The 21,204-nt window shown below is 59.0% G+C and overlaps 1 protein-coding gene across 2 annotated transcripts; it reads left to right on the top strand.

The window, feature by feature from the left end:
• The first annotated feature begins 394 nt into the window (after positions 1–394).
• On the top strand, positions 395–19,506 carry GRK2 (G protein-coupled receptor kinase 2). 2 transcript variants are annotated; one of them, XM_041722911.1, is made up of 21 exons: positions 395–712; positions 10,543–10,619; positions 12,532–12,605; positions 12,717–12,818; positions 12,927–13,001; positions 13,128–13,189; positions 13,991–14,042; positions 14,358–14,449; positions 14,823–14,922; positions 15,017–15,095; positions 15,182–15,312; positions 15,585–15,679; positions 15,775–15,882; positions 16,083–16,149; positions 16,427–16,527; positions 17,064–17,130; positions 17,210–17,305; positions 17,459–17,621; positions 17,764–17,900; positions 18,021–18,131; positions 18,243–19,506. In XM_041722911.1, the coding sequence occupies exons 1-21, from the start codon at positions 600–602 to the stop codon at positions 18,405–18,407; spliced, it is 2,067 nt and encodes a 688-aa protein (XP_041578845.1). In that variant the 5' UTR covers positions 395–599; the 3' UTR covers positions 18,408–19,506. The 2 variants fall into 2 exon arrangements, with proteins under 2 accessions (XP_041578845.1, XP_041578844.1); XM_041722910.1 differs by having other exon boundaries at positions 398–712; positions 18,018–18,131.
• The last annotated feature ends 1,698 nt before the right edge of the window (positions 19,507–21,204 follow it).

The following is a 21,204-nucleotide window of genomic DNA, read 5'->3' as shown; positions in this document are numbered from 1 at the left end:
GGGTTGAGGGCCATGGTCTACTGTGGAGAGTGGGATCCGAGCTGGGATCCGAATTGTGGCCGAGGTCTGGGCCCAGGGTCTACTTCGGTCCCGGGTGCCCGGCGGATTCCAGGTCCTGGGGTCAGCGTCACGGTCCAAGTCCGGGTCGGGGTCGGGTCGGGCCGGGCCGGGCCCAGGGAAGGGTCTCGCGCGGCCGCGGGGTCAGGCTCGGGCCAGCCCGCGCGGCCTCCAGGGGGCGCCGCCGCCCGCCTGCCCGCCTGGCCCCTTGCGGGCTCGCTGGCGCTGTGCGCGGCAGGCGGGGCCGGAGGCGGCGGCGGCTCCGGGGCGCGGGCGGCGGCGGCGGCGGCGGCGGCGGCGGCGGCGGCGGCGGCGGCGGCGGCGGCCCGACTGCAGTCCCGGCGGGAGCGGAGCGAGCCGGGGCCGGGCCCGAGCCGGCGCCATGGGGCGGCGCCGCCTGTGAGCCGCGGCGAGCGGAGCCGCGGGCGCCGAGCGGGGCCAGGCGGGCGGCGGCGCCCGAGGCCGACGGAGCGGCCGGGCCGGGCCGAGCGCGCCGAGCGGAGCGGAGCGGAGCGGCGGGAGAGGCCGCCGCCGCCGCCAAGATGGCGGACCTGGAGGCGGTGCTGGCCGACGTGAGCTACCTGATGGCCATGGAGAAGAGCAAGGCCACGCCGGCCGCGCGCGCCAGCAAGAAGATCCTGCTGCCCGAGCCCAGGTGAGGCGGCCGCCGCCGGGCCCGCTCCCGAACCCGCGGCCCTTGACCCCCCGCCCCCGCTCCACCCCGTACCCCAGCCTCCGCTCGGGGGTGGGCAGCCCCGACGGACCCCTGAGCCCCAGACCCGCTGCACCTGAACCCCGAGCGCCCGCCCCCGGCCCCGGCCCCGGCCCCGGCCCCGGCCCCGGCCCCCGAGCCGTGCAGCGCCTCCTGCCCTGCCGCCGCCTGCCCTCGCCTCCTCAGCCCCGCGCCCCTGCCTTCCCCACAGGGGCCCCCCGTCTGCGCGCCGCCGGCTACCTGGCCTGACTACATCACCATCCCTTCGCTCTCCCGACTCCCAGCACCCTGCCTTGGGCTCCGCTGCCCCCACCCCTAGCCCCCTCGGGTCGACACTTGCGTGAGGTCTGGGGGAGACAGCAAGTCTTCTCGGTCTCCCCCACCCTTCTGGTGGGTCACCGGCTGGAGTAGGGTTTGAGAGTGCTTTGGGGGCCAGGTTGGTGGTGGGGAGCAGGGTGTGGTGTGTGCCCCAGCCCGGTGGGGGGGCCGGGAGGCACCCACTACCCCTCTGTCCTCGAATTCCTCCCCTGCTGCGCCCTGTATGTGGTGCCCTGTGGGTGCTGTTTGCCAGGGGATATCCCTGCACCTCTGCAACAGCTGGACCATGGCTGCCACCTCTCTGTGAGACAACTGATGTCACTGCACCTGGTATCAAAGTTTAAACTGTTCAGGATGTAGGCACATTCTGTTCAGGATATGGACCACTGCTGAGGCTTGTCCAGCATTTTATGGCTTCTAGAGTATTTTCTCATTGTTTGGGCCCCTTGGCAGCCTGTGAACAGATAGGACAGGTGCGGTTTTGTCTCCTTGGAACAGGTGGGGAAGCCGAAGCCCCAGATGTGGCTTGCCCAGTGTCCCAGGTAATCCAGGATGGTGCCCAGTCACCAGGTCAGGGCTTCTGGCTTCCACTTCCACATCATGTCTACCACTCAGGCCTGAGCCGGCGCCCGACCATTCTGCATGGGTGAGAGCTGTGTGCCCACTGTGATAGCTCATACCCGAGAGTTGGCATGCTGGAACCCTGGCTGGCCTGGGAACCTGGGCCTGTCCTCACTGCCATGGTCGTGTCATGTGACTTCGGGCAAGTCCCTTCCTGTTTCTGAGCCTCAGTTTTCTCATCTGTGAAATGTGGATAGCATGAAATGGGGGTTGGGACCCTCTGGTGCCCTAAGTATTTGAGGCAGAGCCCAAAGCTGCAAGGAGTGCCATGCCTACCTCCCTGGCCCCCTTCTCTGTGCCCTGTTCACTGGGTTTCGGATTGACTGAACACCAACCCTGGGAGAGGAAAACTGGTCTGCATTTTGAAAAGGCCGTTGAGGTCTCCCCCCCCTTTTTTTTTTCTAAGACGTTTGCAATCAGATTTCTCAAAACAGGAACCAGGCTGACTGTCAGCTGGGGGCTGTCCAGGGAGCAGTGACAGTTAGAACAAAAAATGAGTTCAGAAATGACAAAGCCACGAGGGAGGAAGCACAGAGAGTCAACCTCTGGGACTCACAGCGGCTCTCCTTGGTGGCTGTGGCCTTGAGACCCTCCTGCAGGTTGGACTTCTACAAAGTGTCAGGCGGAGCATTTTCTGGAACTCTCTGTGTTTGGGTAATCTCTCCCCAGAATGCATTGCTCCTGATGGGGCCCCGCCTTGGGTTGGCTCTGCAGGTGTTAGAACCCTGAGAAACGAGCTGTTCCTCTTTTCCTGTCCCTTTTACCATCTGTGGTAGTGATGGCGCTGATAGGAATGATGGTAGAAGTGATAATAATTTATTATTTATTATGACATCTGTCATCTCAATTGATCCAAAAACCAACCTGTGAGCTTGACAGGGCCATGCATTGCATGTAATAGTTGCTCAAGAAACGTCAGGACTATATGATGCCTGAAACCAGCCTGTGAGTCAGTTTTTGGGGAATAGCAGGAGACCGAGAGCCAGGTGCCATGGGTTCTCAAACAGAGTTACCATCCAGCAGCACAACATTGGATAGATTGCCCACATCTAAGAGATGGTTAGAAGTTCTGGCAGTGCCTGTCAGTGAGCTAAGGCCAGGCCTCTCCTACTTCAGAGGACATGCCACCTTTTACTTTGTGCTTCACACACCCGGTGGGCTAGATGCCTCCTGCTCTGGAAGGTCACAATGATTGTTTCTCACGTTTGCCTTCTGCTTCCCAGTTTGCAAAGCGGTTTTCACTCCATTTTATTCCTCTTGCAACTGTGGGAAGCAGGCACAGCAGGTGGTATTCTCCCATTTAATATTTGAAGCAACCGAGGCTGGGGAAGGGGAGGAGGCTGAGTCCTAGAAGCAGGCTGGAATTTGAACTCAGGTCTCCGGACCCCACATGCCCCCATACATGTCTAGCCCCCCTCCGGCATCCCGTGTCCAGGGAACCACTATTTGGGCTCTGTGACCTCAGCCCCCTCTGCTGTCAGCTGCCCTGGTTCACGAGGCTCAGCACCCTGGCCCCTGCCATCTGGGACAGAACAGAGTTGCTCTGGCAAACCTGGTGCCTAGAGGAGGCAGCTCCTGCCTGGGGTTATGTTTTCCCCTCACCTGTGAGGTCGGGGTCAGGGAGAAAGGTCGTGGTCTATCCACGACAAGGTGCCATTTGGAGTTGTTCCTGCCTCGGGGTGGTCCATCTTGGCAGCCTCTCTGCAGCTGGCGCCCAGGCTGTGGCTTGGCCCAGAGCTGGGGGCTGGCATCAGCTCTGACTTCTCAGAGCTAGGAACAAGAGCTGGCAGGTAGGCACAGTGCCACTTTGAGTTGGCACAAGGTCCTCCCCTTCTGTCACCCTATAGAATCTGAGGAAACACACCCATTTCTCTGCTTTCTCATGGAGCGAGGCAGAGTCGTGTAGCCGGAAGCCAGAGGGACCCGGCTTTGGATCCCGCTGGGACACCAGCACGGCTCTTTTCCTGACTGCGCCCGCCTCCCTTCCCAGTGGGGTGAAGCCAGGGGCCGGCTGCTCCCAGATGCCCTCTCAGTGCTCCCCCGGCTCTCGGGCCTGTGGTCTGTGCTTCTCCCTGAAGGAGCTGCTGTCTCCCTTCACCAGCAGCGGTCCTGTAATTACTGTCATTTGCTTAATATGACCACGGAGGCCGAGTGTAATTAATCTCTGGGCTCTTGGCTGAGGAGCCTAGCTTGGGCAGCCCCAGGAGATACCCCTGCCCTCTCTGGGGACAGCGGCAGCCCCAGCAGCAGATTGCCAGAGCCGGGTGCCTCTTGCAGTCTCTGATTTTCTTGGCTCTTTCCTGGTCCCTCCCCCACCATGGATTTCCTCCTTCCTGTCCTTTTCTGGCTTGCCTGTCTCCCAGACCCGGCCACTCTTCCTCTGCTTCTTCTTCATTCCTGTTAACTCTTTGCCTCCAGGACTTCCTGTCCTTGATTTGGGGGTGGGGGGGGAAAGGGGGTACAGGGGAAGGTTTCCTCCCTTCCTCCTCCACTTCTCCATCACCAGCAAAGCCCTGTTGTTCCCAGTCTTACCCTTACCCAGAACTTTCCACCCCAGTAGCAGCTCTTCTCCTCAGCTCCCCAGCCCCCAAACAAGATGATCCTTTCTGCAGACAGCAGTTAGTCGTTCCCTCTGGGCCTTTGAAGCCCCTGCTCTTCCCAGGAATGGGTCTCTGGGATGTCCCTTCCCATTCGTTCCCCTTTCCAGAGCGCATGGTTTCACATTTTTGTCATTAAGTCGCTTGCTCGCCCTCCCGCCATTCCCTCAGTAAGTGGATTTGAAGGGAGTGTGAGCATTACAGGTTGGAATCTGTGCAGGAGAATCTGGGCTCTGTCAAACCAGGAATAATGTGTCCTATTAATGCACGATCAATTCCTAGTAGTAAATTCCCGGTGACGTCAGGTGTAGGCACTCTGCAGCCGGCGTTTCCTCCCCGCCCCGGGCACCCAGGGGCTGCGTGCGCACGGCGGGTGCTTCCAGGATATTATGCTCCTGCCTTGGAACAAACAGCAAAAGCCAGGAATATGTGAGAATCCTTGAGGAACGCACAGCCTCCATCACACCTGCCCCCTTCTTCCTGAGGCCCCGAGGGACCACTGTCCTCTGCTGGTTATATAAGACAGACTTGTGTTCTAGTTATCGCTAATCTGTTTCAAACAAGAGACCCTAAAAACGACCCATTTGGCTGCAGCTTTCTTCCAAAACAATAACCTTCCTTCTCTGCATCACTGCTGCCTCAAAGAGTAGCATCTATGTGGACAGAGGAGCAGGGTTGCAGAAGTGCGTTTTCTGGTGCTGAAGTGCTAGCAGCTCCATCTCTGAGTGGGGCTTTCTCGGACCCTGGAGGCCGTCCAGGCCAGGGTGGGGGACAGCGTCTTCCTGGGAACTATGGGCCAAGGAGCCCTAGAACTTTGTTCTTGGTGCGTTTTAGCATAATAGCAGTAAATTGCAGGGTGTGGTCCTCGTGTTGTGCTAGTATAGAATCGGTGACATGTGACAAAGCTGCCAGTATGCCCCCTTCCGCACATCCCGCAAGGAGCCACTTTGTGGCTGCCGCAGCATTGGAACCCTGGCTTGTTCCTTCAGATGTGTGCGGGGGCTATGTGTGTGTGCTGCCTGGTGGGTGTCATCTTTTCTTCCCAGGCCCAGGGCTCCGGCTTTCCCCTGTTCTTGAGCTCTGAGGACACTGTGAGCCCCAGGGAGAGTCATTGAGAAATATTAATAAGAAGCCCCAGGGGACTTCCTCCTACTGCTGCCACCTCCGTGCCAGGTTTCCTGGAAATGCCACAGAGGAGCTGCAGCCACAGCCACAGCCTATCCTCCACTGGCTTGTTAACTGGCCTTTCCCGGAGCATGGCTGTTCAAGGTGTGGCCGCACCAGACCCGCCAGGCCTGTGGCCCCCATGCCAGCTCACTCCATCCTGGGGTTTCATGACTCTGGCATCCCTGTCACACAGGAGCATAGGATCCAGGGCCCCAGCCTGGCAGGTGCTGGCCAAAGCTGCCCGTAGCCTGCCAGGCTCCCGGAAGTGATGCTGCCCGCTGCCCACAGCACTGGCAGGGGATGGAGGGAAAGGCAGCCGGGGCACGAGTCTGGGGTCCCCTGAGACCCTGCATCCAACTCCTGAAGAGGCTGAAGGGAGGCCCCTGCCTGGTGGGACAACTTTTCTCAGGGAAAGTTGGACGCTTTCTTGTTTTCTGGCCACTAATGCAGGGTGGGATGCTGTGCAAGCTGCTCAGCTTCTAGCCTAGATTTCTTCACCATCAAAACAAGTGTGTTTGCTTCTGACCCCTGCTTTCTCTCCCAGTCTACACACAAGCTACTGTCTTTGACCTTCTGTGGTAGTCACCTGTGAGGGCCCAGGTCAGCTCATCAGGCCTCTATGCCACACAGCAAGGGACCTTGCTTTTCTTCTGAAACACGTGGTTCCAGAAGCTACCGGAACTTCTCCCCCACAGCCCTCACTGCCTTCCTGTCACCCCTACCCGCACTCCGGGCTGGGAGGGAGGATGTGCCCTCTACCTCAGTGTCAGGCTTGGCCTGTTCCTCAGAGCAGCTGGTGCTGGAGAGAACAGCCCTGGCTGTAGGCAGCAGGGTCTGGCAGCTCCCTGTCATGGCAGGGCAGGCCCTCCTGCCAAGGGGCCCTTGCTACTCTCTTGGGGCAGGTATCAGGCTCTGCTACCCACCCCTCACCCCCCCCCCCCCGGGCCCCTGCACCTGATCAGCATGAGTGTGTGAGGCTGGTCTGTGAGAAGGGTGGTCTTGCAGCCATTCACCTGACTCAGGAGGCCCCCTGGCCATATGTAGGCCGCACCCTCTCCGTGCTTGGGAAGTGTGGAACAGAGTCCTGCACAAGACCCAGTAGCTTGGGATGGTATTCTAGAAGAGGCACAGGCAGTGGAATCCCAGGAAGAGGGCTGCCCTCAGGAGGGGTCTTGAGCTGATAGCACTCGCAGCAAGGCTGACATCTTGGGACAGTTCTGCTGTGTCCTCAGGCTTTTTAAATGGCCAGCGTGGTGGTGGCAATTCAGCATTTTGTCGACATCCTCATTTCACAAATGAGGAAACTGGGCATTTAAAAGTTTGTGACCAGGCGTGGCCTTGAGGGAGGGAGGTTAAGGAGAGCCATTTGGAATTTGGGGCTGAGGCCCTTCCCCAGAGAGGCTGGGAGCCTTAGGGTCCTTCTGCGGGGAAGATGCAGGCATTTGGTTCCCCTGACAACCCGGAGTTGATCTGGCAGCCATGTGCTCTGAGATATCGGCGTTGTTGGCCTGGGTGGGGGCAGGAATGCTGCTCTGGGCTGGTCGCCACTCTAGACTCCACCAGTATCTGGGAGCGGGTGTTGGAGACCAAGGTGACCCAGCCCAGGAGGCTGCCGCCGCTCCCATGCCAGCCTGTACTTGCCACTCTGGTGAGAGTATGTCCGTAACACATTTTTCTGACCTGCCAGCTCCCTCGGCTGCCAGCCCCACGAGAACAGACAGGAAACCCTAACATTGTCGCTTTGGGGGCCTTCCATTCAACGGCTCTGCTCAGTCTGATCTCGTGTTTGGGGGGGGGGGTGTTTATTTTATTTAGAAAACATTTTTTCTTTTTAAGGAAGACAGTGAAGTGCTGTGGGCTGGGAAGAGAGCTGTTACCATCCCATACAGCTTCAGAGGGGAGGCAAGGTCTGGCCACCCGGGCCCCACTTTTGTTCTTTCCTGGGCTGAGCCCACAGCAGAGCCACTGGGAAGGGAGAAGGCTGTGCCGCAGGCCGGCTCCCCAAGAAGCACCCATCCTGGCTCCCTCGTCTGCAGTCCCTGGTCAAGAGTGTAGTTCCCTAGCGACTCTAGTTCATAGCTGTTGTTGGGGCCGCCAAGGCCCATGGTGGGAAGTGGTGGGCATTCCCGTTGTATTGCCTTTACTAAGCTGGTGCCAGTCTCACTGGTTCCCCGGAAGCCAGTTTGGGGCTCAGGAGGGCTTCCCGGTGCCTATCGCATGCGTCATGCCCAGCTGGCTACTGGGACCACCCTTCACAGGCTGCAGTCACTTTGCCTGTCACCCACCTATCTGGGCATCCCTCCTTACCGCAACTGACCACGATCTGACCATTCATCTCCATGGAGGATTGATGTTTGTGATATCTTTTCCCACTTTATTACTTTGTTCAGAATTGTCCAAATCCAAAGTACAGAATTGGGTGCAGGCATGGAGTGCCAAGAGCTGAACCAAAGGGTGGTGATCCAGCCTTCCTGGCCCACTTCCCAGGGAAATTCAGCCATTTGGCCCTTCCAGGGTTCCCAAGGCCCCGAGCCCCTAACTCTTGGCTGCCGGGCCTTTGCTGCCTTGCACTGGGCCCTTGCTCTTATGCCGCACCCTGGCCCACCCCTGCCTGGTACCACTGCCCTCCAAAACGGAGGTCTTGGGTGCTCCCTCGCAGGGAGAGGAACTGTAGGGCTCCAGTCTCTCATCTGGAGGCCCCAGGGCAGGTTTTTCAAGCTTCTGCCGTGTGTGAAGCACAGAGCGGGCCTTGGAATCTAGCCTTGCTTCTTGAGTGCTTGTGAGTCCCAGGGGACTGCAGAGATGTTCTTGCTGGAGGCTGGTGGGTGTGAGCTGGTGTGTGCCAGCATCGGCATTGGTGAGGGCCACATGCTGTCCTTGGAGGCCCTGCACATTGCCTGGAGCCATCTTTGCTTTCCCCAGGGGAACCAGCTCTGAAGTGGCAGCAAGGGGCCACTGAGCCACTGGCCCTCAGCCAGGAACTCTACTCTCATTGGCTGGAGTCAGAGGATGGGGACATAGGACAGCAGTCCTGGTCATTAGCACCTGTCTTCCTGTTAGCGACAGCTTTTAGAGGAGGTCATGGCATCTTCCAGCTTTCAAGGGTGGGGGTGCAGGGGAGGGAGTCACTGCTTAAGGACCTTGCTTACAATAGCTCTGAATGCTCCCCTGTTACATTGTGTGGCTCAAACTGGAACAGAGGCTTGGGAGAGCTGGAGCCTGGGCTTCCACCCAGACCATCGTAGAAGGAGAGTGCTGAGCAGAAAGGGCAGGGGTCCCCCAGAGGGTGGGCAGCATTCATTGACAGCACTGGCCCTGCTAGGAGCCCTCTCACCTCGGGCACCTCTTCATGGGCAGAACTTTGGCCAGCCTGGCCTGCCATCGGCTGGCCCAGTCAGTTCTTCTGCTTACTTGATGGCTTGAGCCTACTCCCACCCACCCTGTTTCTTTCCCTCTTTATTGGTCATCCCCCGTGTGTTGTCATCACCTGGGCTTCCTCCTCTGGTGCCTCTAGTAGACTGTCTGCTCTGGACCAAGCTCCTCAAATGTCCTCTGCCGAGTTCCCTCCTGCCTGACAGCCTCTTGCTCACCCTTGGCTTGGTCTTCCCCTGCTTGTCCCCACATCCACCCATCTGCCCTGGGGTTTGCCACCTGTTGACATCTGGTTTGCACTGAGGAACCCAGTGAAGTTCCTCCTCCACACAGCCTCTCCTGACAGTCCAGAATACTCTTCCCTTCCTGCGTGGCTCCCATCAGGCTTTGTCACACACTGTCTGATGTCTTAGAATCACAGATGTAGAAATTGGGCCCTGAGAGGGACTGCCTGGAGGGCAGGGGCCCATGGAAACTTCTAGTCAATGATGTCCAGCAGGCCTTGGTGGATCCGCGTTGGGCTCCAGAAGGGATGCAGTGAGGCAGGGGTGCAGAGCCCAGACTTTCTTATACTGGTCCTAGCCAGTTGCAGTGTCTTTTATCAGCGGCCCCACATATCCTACAGGCCGTGTGAGCATTGCACAGGCTCAGGTGTGCCTGCCCAGCATGGTCCTCAGTATAGGGCTGGGAGTGTTTCTCAGGAGCCCGGGCTCATGAAGGCCAGAATGATTACAGCTAGCCATCATGACAGGCACTGGTGGGGCTGGACCACGGTGGCCCAGGAAGGTGTAGGAGGGGGCAGCAAGGTGTGTCTGAGGCATGAAAGATAGCCCCATGCTACTTGCCCAGATAGCTTAGTGTTGAGGGTGAGCTCTTCTGGTGGGGAGTGCTGGGTGGTCATGTTGGCCAGCCGCTCCCCTGCTGCCCTCCCAAGTAACCCAGGGGTAGGGAGCACATTTTTAAATCAGATGTTAGGGGCACAGGAACTGAGGCTTGGCTTTTGTTTTGTTTTTACTGGGTAAAAAACTTGAGCTAGGATTCACATAACATAAAAGTCGTCATTTTAAAGTGTCCAATTCAGGGGGCTTTTGTATGTTCTCTGTGTTGTGCCACCTGTGCCCTACCTCATTCTAGAACATTTCCATCATCCTAAATAGAAACCCCATACCTATCACTCCTCTTCTCGCCCCTGGCCCCCACTAATCTGCTCTCTGTGTCTATAGATTTGCCTGGTCTGGTCACGCGATTAAGTGGAGTCATAGAACTTGGGGCCTCTTGTAATTCTTTTTTTTTTTTTTTCACTTAGCCTGCTCAGGCTCATCTGTGTGGTAGCATTTCCATGTATTATCAGTGCTTCATCCCACTTTATGGCCAAGCAGTAGTATATGGTAAAGATAGGCCCATTTTGGTTACCCATCATCTGCTGATGGTGAGGCCTAGCTTTTGAGGGTTGGCCAGGTTCCTGAAGCCAGCATGAGGCAGTACCGGGACCAAACTCCTGAGCAGCCACCTGCTGGCCACCCAGGCTTTTAGGGACAGAGCCTGAGTGGGAAGGCCCTGGCTGGTGGTTGCCTTCCCAGAGGGAGCAGTGACACTCTGGATTCCGGGAGAGGAAACAGCGGGCATCCAGGGCAGCGGGGCCAGCAGGCCTGGCAGGAGCCATGGGGGCTCTGGCTCACCAAGGCCCCCCATTTTCAGCATCCGCAGTGTCATGCAGAAGTACCTGGAGGACCGGGGCGAGGTGACCTTTGAGAAGATCTTCTCCCAGAAGCTGGGTGAGTCCATGAGGAGCTCTGCCAGCCTCAAGGGCTTCCCACCACTGTCCAGCTGCCCAGGCCCTGGGAGGCAGGGGCTGCTTTCCTGACCCCACCCCAGCTGGCTGGCCTCCCGTCCTTGTCCTTTCTCCCTGGAGGTCTGGCCTCCGAGCCGATGGGGCAGGGCACCAGCGAGCACCCCACCTCCCAGGATGGCAGCAAGGCTGCTAGGGCCATGACCCTTTGGGCCTCCCAGCCCCTGGCTGCCAGCCCTGGGAGCCCTGTGAAGGGGGGTGGGGGCCCAGCAGTCTTCCAGGGCTGCCGGGGAAGTTCCTCCTTGGGGTTTTTGTTTTTGAGAGTTGCAGCTTCCCCTTGGCCCAGGCACAGCTGCTCTGGGCCGTTGGTAGAACTGACAGGAAGGGGCGGGGCCCTTCCTGTGGCGCCTGCCAGAGCTGTGGTCGCCACCCCCTCCCCCATGGGCCCTCTTTGTGAGCAACCTGCTTTGGCCGGCCCCTCCGATCCTCCTACTCCAGTGCCCTTGTTTTACTAGTATCTGGACTACGGACCTGGCCCACAGGGCAGGATTGGGTTGGGGTGGATCCCAGGGAAGCAGCCTTCAGAGGCACATGTCTCTGATCTGGTCTTCTAGAGAGCAGGATCTCAGCTCTGAAATGGGAGTGGCCTGGCCTGGCCTGGCCTGGCCAGATCAAGCACTGGAGATCAGTCTTGGGGAGTCAGTATATCATGAAACATAGTTTGGGTCCCTGGCTTGTGCTGTGTGACCTTGGGCACATCACTTCACATCTCTGAGCTTGTTGGTGTCCTTACCTGGGAATTAGGAATCAGATGCCCTGCTGCTCAGGTCTGTTGGAAGGCTAGATGAGGTGACCTCAGTGAAAGCCCCTTGCCCACTGGGAAACCCAGGTCACAAGTTACTCAAGGTGTGAGGTGATGGCACATCACTTCACATCTCTGAGCTTGTTGGTGTCCTTACCTGGGAATTAGGAATCAGATGCCCTGCTGCTCAGGTCTGTTGGAAGGCTAGATGAGGTGACCTCAGTGAAAGCCCCTTGCCCACTGGGAAACCCAGGTCACAAGTTACTCAAGGTGTGAGGTGATGGCTGTGTGCTCTGGTAGAGGTGCCCAGACAGTGCCCCCAAAGAGGCATGGAAGCCACCCAACATAAGCCTGGTCACCCATGTCAGGCTGGAGGGGGTGGGAACTGCTCTTCTGTTTTGAACCTCCAGGGCTGCTCTGGGGCCAGGCCTCAGGCCCCCATTACCTGGAAGGGGTGAGGCCTGGCCTGTCCGGGGTGGGGGGGTCTTATTCCTGGGAGCCCTTCCCCCAGCTCGTCCTACCTCTTACCTTCACCAGTGGCCTTATGCCCTTCAAGGAGCCACCCCCGGCCTGTCTTTCCCAGGACCTGCCATCGCAGAAGAGCCCCAGGTTCTACTCAGGCCCACCTGTCAGGCCTCCCTAAAGTCTGTTTCTATAACTTTTTCTCAGGGCTGCTGTGAAAAGCAGCCAGATGTGGAGGGGGCATGATATGGGAGGGGGTCCAGGGAGAGGGGTGTGTGCCCCCTGGGAAGCCACTCGGCCTGCCCCATGCGGGTGCTGCCCTCAAGCAGCAGGTCCAGGCCCTGGAGCCAGAGTCAGCCCCAAGCCTTTGCTTCACTTGCGTGCCCATCACATTCCAGCCACCGCCTGACAAAGTAGATTCTGGGATGGCTAGAGACACGGGCACTCCTTACCCCAGAGTTGAGAATCTTCAGTTGGTGGCAGCTTTTAAGGCCGCCTTGCCCAGTCCCTGCCTGGGGCAGAAACCACCTCTATCTCCTCCTTCGGGCTCAGGAGGCCCCAAGCCCATGCTGCCCACCATGATGGAAGGTCTCAGGGGGTGGGGCTCTGTGTGACCTGACACCCCGGTTTTCAGGGTACCTGCTCTTCCGAGACTTCTGCCTGAAACACCTCGAGGAGGCCAAGCCCTTGGTGGAGTTCTACGAGGAGGTAAGGCCCGGCTGCCTGGAGAGAGGGGAGGAGGTTGGGCTGTTTTCATTGAATCTGCAAGATGCCTGGCATTGGAGCCTTCATGCCGCCTGTGGGGATGTTGTCCTCTAGATCAAGAAATATGAGAAGCTGGAGACAGAAGAAGAACGCTTGGCTCGCAGCCGGGAGGTCTTCGACACCTATATCATGAAGGAGCTGCTGGCCTGCTCACATGTGAGTGTCCTTAGGCCTAGACCCAGGTGCTGGCCCAGACTGGCCTGGGTGTTGGGGTGGAAAGAAAGGACCCTGCAGAGAATTCACAACCACCTCTGTCTTTTCTAGCCCTTCTCCAAAAGTGCTACCGAGCACGTCCAGGGCCACCTGGTGAAGAAACAGGTGCCTCCAGATCTCTTCCAGGTGTGTACTGGGCTTATTCCCTACTACTTCCTGGCCCAGCCAGGGGCATCCTTGGGCAGCTGAGGTCACAGAGTCTGGTCAGCTTTTAGTCTGGCTCAGTCACCAAACCCCAGCTTCTTCCCTTAGCCATACATCGAAGAAATTTGTCAGAACCTCCGAGGGGATGTATTCCAGAAATTCATTGAGAGGTGAGAGCGGGGCACGTGTAAGGGGGAAGGGGAGGAGGAGGCTACTGTGAGAGGGGTGTGGATGGTGTGTGGGAGAGAAGCCAGCCTGCTTCAGCCAGGGGCACTCGGGTACCTGGCCCACTCACGGCCCTGTGCAACATTCCTCAGGTCAGACAGGCTCCCAGCTATCACCTTCTCCACACTCCTGCCCTGCCTTTCTTAGCACCAGGCATCTCTGAGCCTGTCCCAGGCGATTCTCCAGGGAGTGAGGGACCACCTAGTCCACCTTCCTTCTCATGGACTGTTTAGCACCTTGCTGGGCCCACCTAGGCTGAGAAGCATCAGGGTGACGGTTGAGGTGGACACAAAGGGGCACACTGTTCTCTGCTATGGCCCTCATGGCCATAGCCTCATGGCCAGAGCTGGCCTGGTGAGTGGGAGTTGTAGGCCGATTTCAGCTTGATGTCAAGAACAGCTTTCTTAGAGTCCCAGCTGCCCAGCCGTGGAGTGAGAGCTTCAGGCGAGTGAGTGCTGTGCCACTGGAGGCATGCAAGCAGGGGTGGGATGGGCATTGTCAGAGATGGGGTAGCCAGAAGTCTGGAACAGACTGGAGGACCTCTTCTTTAAGCTTATCTGAAATCCAGAGGCAGGTGGCCAGGCCCCACTTGGGCAAGCACTCTTCCCGTGTAGTCCCAGAGAGGACACTGAGGCTCAGGACCCCAGGCGATAGAATGATATGGAGTAGGCTTGCACCTAGCATCATTTTGCCTCATTTTGCCTGATTCCTGAGTCTCATTGAAGCCCGGTGTTCTGCTCTTACAGTGATAAATTCACACGATTTTGCCAGTGGAAGAATGTGGAGCTCAACATCCATGTGAGTGGGCCGGTGGGCATGAAGGACTGTGCTCCCTCCCTGTTGCCCTCCCCAGAGGGCCAGGCACCAAGGCTCGGTTGGGGCCGGGGAGGTCCAGGGAGTCTGCCCTTCAGCCCCTAAGACAGTGGCTGTGGGGTCAGTGCCAGAATCCTAGAGGGGGGTGGCTCAGGGCAGGTAAGTGCATGGGGTGGGTGGCCCTGCATATGGGGACTCCTGCCCCCCAGCATGGGACTGGCCCCCTGCTGCCTGGGTGTCTCTGCCCAGTGGCAGGGCCCGGGCAGCCCACAGTGACGCCTATTGTTGCCACCCCCACAGCTGACCATGAACGACTTTAGCGTGCACCGCATCATCGGGCGAGGGGGCTTCGGCGAGGTCTATGGGTGCCGGAAGGCCGACACGGGCAAGATGTGAGCACCGGCTCACAGTGTCGAGTGGGATGCCTGAGGGAGGGGAGGGCCCCCTGGGATGTCAATGGGGACCGGGGGCCCCCAGGTACTGAGTGAGCAGACCTCTGCAGAGGGTGACTGTTCCCTTCCATCCTGTCTTTGTGCTGCTATGCATCCCGCAGGCCCCCAGAGCCCCTGACTCCCCAGCACCTGCTCCTGCCCTCTCTCCCTCTTGACTCTGATGTGTCTTATGCTTGTCGCAGTGTCTAGTCTTCACTCCAGGAGCCCTGAGGCCTGCCCCCTCCACCTCTGCTGCCCCCCCAAATGCAGCCCCGGGCTCTGAAGGTCCGGCTGGGCTGATTAACTGACCAGCACCCTCCCCCTTCCCCACCAGGTATGCCATGAAGTGTCTGGATAAGAAACGCATCAAGATGAAGCAGGGGGAGACCCTGGCCTTGAACGAGCGCATCATGCTATCGCTTGTCAGCACTGGGGTGAGCCAGGAGGGCTCAGGCTGGTTACTGCTGCAGCCTTTGGTTCCGGAACTGGGTGCAGCCTCTGCTGACCTCCCCTCCTATGTCCTCCTAGGACTGCCCGTTCATTGTCTGCATGTCCTACGCATTCCACACGCCGGACAAGCTCAGCTTCATTCTCGATCTCATGAATGGTGAGTGTGTGGCCTGGCCCCAGTTGGACCATGGGGCTGGGGGCTGGGCCCAGGAGCTGAGTGCCACCCGGGGCTGCCTTCTTCAGGTGGGGACCTGCACTACCACCTGTCCCAGCACGGGGTTTTCTCTGAGGCCGATATGCGCTTCTATGCTGCCGAGATCATCCTGGGCCTGGAGCACATGCATAACCGCTTCGTGGTCTATCGGGACCTGAAGGTAAGGCTCTGGCCCCACCAGCCCCTCAGCACACCTGGCAGGGGGCATTCTGGGACCTGGCCAGCTGCTGCCTTCCTTCCCTCCCTACCACCAAGCCATTTTCTAGATTCACATTGTCATTGGGGGAAGGAGGAAAAGATCCCCCACTCCCGGGGCTTTGCCCCTGGACCCCCTAACTCTCAAGAATGAGGATCGTAACCTAGGCAGCATCTTGCCTGTCCAGACCCTATCCTGAGCCACCCCAGAGGCAGCTCACTAGGCTTCCTCCACAGCCAGCCAACATCCTTCTGGACGAGCATGGCCACGTGCGCATCTCAGACCTGGGCCTGGCCTGTGACTTCTCCAAGAAGAAGCCCCACGCCAGCGTGTGAGTGCCCAGCCCCCTACCTCCTACACTCACACTCACACACACACACACAATCCACCAGGCCCACTCACGGCCTCGCCTCCTTACTTCCATAGGGGCACCCACGGGTACATGGCCCCTGAGGTCCTACAGAAGGGTGTGGCTTACGATAGCAGTGCTGACTGGTTTTCCCTGGGCTGCATGCTTTTCAAGTTGCTGCGGGGGTAAGTGGGCCTTCCCAGGCAGGTGGGTGGGAGGGAATGGAGAGGAGTTCTTTCCTTGTCCAGGTTAGAGGCCTAGGGGAGGGGAGCATACAGTGGCCTGAGTATTAGGGTGGCACCATCCCTGGGTTTCGGTGAAGATCATTGTGGCTGCCTGCCTCAGTTTCCCCATTCCTGTCCTCTGACTGCATGTCTCTTCCCAGGCACAGCCCCTTCCGGCAGCACAAGACCAAAGATAAGCATGAGATCGATCGCATGACGTTGACAATGGTGAGTGTAGGGAGGCTGGGTGGAGTCCTTGGGAGGCTGTGGTGGGGCTAGGGTCTCCTATGTGTGTTAGGGTTGTGGACTCTTGGTTCTTACCAACTAACAACAAACTCGGGCCACTCATCCTTACTCTGGCCTCCTGCCCCAGAGGCTCCCCATCCCTGTGTTGTCAGAACAAACATGCCTGCTGGGGTGAGTGAGGAAGCTATGCCCTGTCTCTTTCTGTGCTGGGGACCAGGACTCCTCTTGGGCCCCTGCCAACGTCTGCTCCTCCCTGCAGGCTGTGGAGCTGCCTGACTCCTTCTCCCCTGAACTCCGTTCCTTGCTGGAGGGGTTGCTGCAGAGGGATGTCAACCGGAGACTAGGCTGCCTGGGCCGAGGGTGAGTGCCCAGGACCAGGGCCACAGTCCCAGGCTCTTCCTCCCTGATAGGGTCATGTGGGCATGCTGCTAGGCCAGCCTGAGGATGAGGGCCATGTCCTGTTGCTGGAGCCCCCTCCTGGTGCCAGCTACCTTCCAGGGGCTCACAGGGTGGGACATAACCAGCCCCTTCCAGTGTTCTTGGGGGGATGGCTGCCTGGGGTCGCAGCTGCTGGAGCTGGCTGGGGACCGGCTTCCAGAAAAGCCCCTGCAACAAAGATGGTGATGATAATGATGCTGACAAGAGCCTTTTATGTTTATTAAACATTTACTAAGTGCTGGGCATGATGTTGCAAGATTTACAAATATGAAAACTCACAAGAGCCCTATGATGTGGGAACTGTTGGTCTCCTCATCTTAGAGATGAGGAAACAGGCCAAGGTTTAAGGAACTTGCCCAAGGTGACAGAAAGAGAATCGTCGCCCGGGGAGTTAGCCTGGGCCCCCTGCTCCAGCACCCAGACTTAGCCCCAGCTTCCTGACCCGCGTCTTCCCACAGGGCTCAGGAGGTGAAGGAGAGCCCATTCTTCCGCTCCCTGGACTGGCAGATGGTCTTCTTACAGAAGGTACCGGCCTGGGTCGGGGCCAGGTGGGCACCCTGGAGCCCCTGCTCGGTGCTGATGCCCAGCCTTTGTTTTGCTGCAGTACCCTCCCCCGCTGATCCCCCCTCGAGGGGAGGTGAATGCTGCTGATGCCTTCGACATTGGTTCCTTTGATGAGGAGGACACAAAAGGAATCAAGGTACAGGGGTGCCCTGGCCTCTCCCACCTGAGCCCTGATCCTGGCCTGCAGGGCTCTTGTCGGCTACTGGGCCTCAGGCCCCTGCCCAAACATGCCTTGGCTGGGGGTGGGCAGGCCCATGGCTGATGGATGGCCCCTGTCTGCTCCCCGAAGTTGCTGGACAGTGACCAGGAACTCTACCGCAACTTTCCCCTCACCATCTCTGAGCGGTGGCAGCAGGAAGTGGCAGAGACAGTCTTTGACACCATCAATGCTGAAACGGACCGAATGGAGGCCCGCAAGAAAACCAAAAATAAGCAGTTGGGCCATGAGGAAGGTGAGGTTGCCCGCTGCTCGCTTTAGAGTGGAGAAATGGGCTCCAATTTCAGGAAGCCACCGGAGCTCACGGCCAGAGTGGCTGAACCAGGATTCCGACCCGGCCGGCCTGGCTGAGTCCACCTCTCCCTGTCTCGTGTCAGACTATGCCCTGGGCAAGGACTGCATCATGCACGGCTACATGTCCAAGATGGGCAACCCCTTTCTGACTCAGTGGCAGCGGCGGTACTTCTACCTGTTCCCCAACCGGCTGGAGTGGCGGGGCGAGGGCGAGGCCCCGGTAAGAAGAAGGCTGGGGTCCGGGGGCGCAAGAGAGGATGGGGGGAGGGGGGCTGGCTGGCCTGTCCTGTGCCCTCACCGCCCCGCCCTGCCCCGCCCGGCCCCTCCCACCCCGCAGCAGAGCCTGCTGACTATGGAGGAGATCCAGTCCGTGGAGGAGACTCAGATCAAGGAGCGCAAGTGCCTCCTTCTCAAGATCCGAGGTGGAAAACAATTCGTGCTGCAGTGCGATGTGAGTGGGGCCAGGGGCCAGTCGGTGGGGCAGACTGGGACCAGAGCCTCAGGGTGCCCTGGGGAGCACTCCGGCCTGACACCCAGCCCCCTGCCCCTGGGTGCCCTGCAGAGTGACCCCGAGCTGGTGCAGTGGAAGAAGGAGCTGCGCGATGCCTATCGCGAGGCCCAGCAGCTCGTGCAGCGTGTGCCCAAGATGAAGAACAAGCCACGTTCACCCGTCGTGGAGCTGAGCAAGGTGCCGCTCGTCCAGCGTGGCAGTGCCAATGGCCTCTGACCCGCCCACCCGCCTTTTATAAACCTCTAATTTATTTTGTCGAATTTTTATTATTTGTTTTCCCGCAAAGCGGAAAAGGTTTTATTTTGTAATTATTGTGATTTCCTGTGGCCCCAGCCTGGCCCAGCCCCCAGGGGGGGCCCGCTTGCCTTGGCTCCTGCCGCCACCAACCCAGCCACTGTCCAGCTGCCCTTAGCCCTGCCCCTCCAGGGGCCTCCCCTCCTGGTGTCTTCGTGTGGAGAGGAGACCGGCAGCCCTCCTGGCCCTTCCCCAGGGATGATGCCACACTGAGCTGTGCCCCCTCAGGCCCTGGGCCGTGCTCTGAGGGTGGCCTGGTGCCCCCTACTCCAGGGGAGGCTGCAGCACAGGGATAGTACTTGAATTTTCCCACCGCAGCCCCTCCTGCGACAGGGGCATAGTCCTGCACTGTCGTGTCCTCCAGCCACTTGGTGGATGAGGGGCCCAGTATCTCCCCGACCCCAGGGCCAAGCAGCAGTGACTTGAGCTCTGGTGCCCTTGCTCGGGAAGAACCCCTGTGTCACTGGCTGCCTCCGTTCCCACAGTTCCCTGGACGCTGAGGGGCTCGGCCAGGAGGGTGGCATTGGCAGCAAGTCCCGCTGCCTTCCCTGCAGTACCCCTTTCCTCCACCCCAAGCGCCCGGGCTCAGGGACCACAGAAAGGCAGCTGTGGATTGTGTTACACTGGCCCGAGGTCCCCTGCCCCCTGGGCCAGGCCAGGCCTTGTGTGCCTGGGACCATGGGGGACCAGCCTGGACAGGCCGGGCAGCACAGCGAGAGGAGCCAGGTGGGGCCAGCTCTCGCCACCCCTGGCTGGTCAGTGTGCCTCCCGGGCTGTCCAGCCCCGTAGCCCCACATCCCGTTTATGCCACTGCCCACAGGGTGCCATCCTGCCCGCCGCATGCCCCCTTGTGCCAGTCGCGCTGCCGTGTGTGGTGTCGCGCCCTCTCCCCCTGGGGCTGGGTTGGCACACCCTCCCCTCCCATCTACTCACCCCCTGGGGCGTTCCTTTGCCGATTTTTGAATGTGATTTTAAAGAGTGGAAAATGAGACTATGCGTTTTTATAAAAAATGGTGCCTGACTTGGCTGTGTTCGATTCTTTTGTGCCCAGTGACCATTTTCAGCTACCACTGGGCTGGGGCCCCTAGGAAAGAGGGTCTTGGTGGCACCAGCTCCCTTCCATTGTCACAGCAGGCATCTGGAGCCAGCCTGCCCTGGCCCATGCCCTCTCTGGGGTGGGGCAAGGGGCTCCACTCTCCTCCTACCCCACCAGCTCATCCTCCCACCCTCAGGGAGCAGAAGGGGTCTTCTGCCCACTGTCCAGGGAAGCAGAGAGAGGTGCCTGCAGTTCAGTGCCTGGTGTTGCATGTGGACTGACTGAGCAAGCACCCCGGCTCACCAGGCACTGTGCTGAGGACACCCTCCAGGCAGACAACCACCTCTGCCCTTGGGGCCACACAGCAGCCTCTGAGCTCTTGGACCTCTCTGGCTTTAGCCTCCTCTCTTGCCTTGCTGCACCATCCCCAGGAAGGGTCCGGAGGGCCTGAGGGATGCCCCAGCATTGGGCCACTACCTGGAGGCTCTGATCAACTTCATTTCCCCTGTGTCCTTGCCCTTCAGGCCCTCTGTGGGTGATGTCTGTTGCTGTCCATTCCATGCAGGAGGGGCTTCTACATGCAGAGCACAGCATGGCAGGGGGAAAAGGAAGGCTGCTGAGGGTGGGATGTTCTGGGGGTAGTGGTTGAGTCTTGGGAAGGAAAGCCCTTTGAGCTGGGCCCGCAGCACTGGGGTGGGGAGTTGCAGTGGATGTTCCTCATGCAGGGAATGGCCAGGCAGTCAGGAGTTAGTCGCTCAGTTAGGAGCTCTGTGGGAAGGAGCCAGCTTGGGAGGCTCTGAACACCAGGCTGAACCTGGCGCAGAGCCCAGGGCGTACTCAGTGACGAAGATGAAAATGGACATGGGGTCTGTACTTAGATAGGCTCTGGGAAGTGCCTGAAGGCTCTGGACAGGCTGGGTGATGGGGCGGCTATAGAACAAGTCACTGATAAACATGCTGATGCATGGAGGAAGGCAAAGGATAGGAGGCAGGGAGACAGGTTAGGAGCCACTGCTTCTGTCCAGGGAAGAAATGCAAAGAGAGGCCAGCTGGGAAGAACACAGTCCACCAAGAATGGGCCACACCTGGAGACAAGAAAGAGGTAGGAGTCCCAAGAGGGCGCACAGCGAGTTCTATAGCACATTCAGAATCGGGACAGCCAGGGAGTGCAGCCTGGGGGAAAGAAGGTGAATGTGACCAAATCTGATTGTAGGTAATGCTAATGGGATAGCATGGGATACCAGGCACACAGATGTCCCAGAGGCAGCTAAAATGCAGTCCTGGGGTTGGCACAACAGCTTTTAGCTGGGGCAGGGGGTGCGGGGAGCCCTACTTAGGGGCTGGAGAGGGAGATGGGGTCCTGGAAGAGGGTTGAGAAGACAAGGGAATTAGGATTCACCCCAGTGGAGAGTTGTGTTCAAGACTGCAGAAGTCAAGAGGGGTGGGGCCTGAGAAAGTGTCCTTCGATTTGGGTTGAAGGAGCTGGGGGAGGGGAGAGCCCTTTTCAAGGAAGGTGGAGGCTTGCGAAGGCTGCAGTGGGCTAGGGTGGCCAGGTGTCCAGTTCTGGATATTAGGAGGCCTTCGAGCTGCAATAGAGCCAAGGACATCACAGTGACCTGACGACACCACAGGTAGGAATGGCACAGTAACCCCAGACAGCACAGGAGCCACCTGGCCACAGTG

This window comes from Vulpes lagopus, chromosome 11 (genome assembly GCF_018345385.1).
Source record: "Vulpes lagopus strain Blue_001 chromosome 11, ASM1834538v1, whole genome shotgun sequence".
Classification (NCBI taxonomy): domain Eukaryota; kingdom Metazoa; phylum Chordata; class Mammalia; order Carnivora; family Canidae; genus Vulpes; species Vulpes lagopus.
This window is presented reverse-complemented; position numbering and strand designations above follow the sequence as displayed.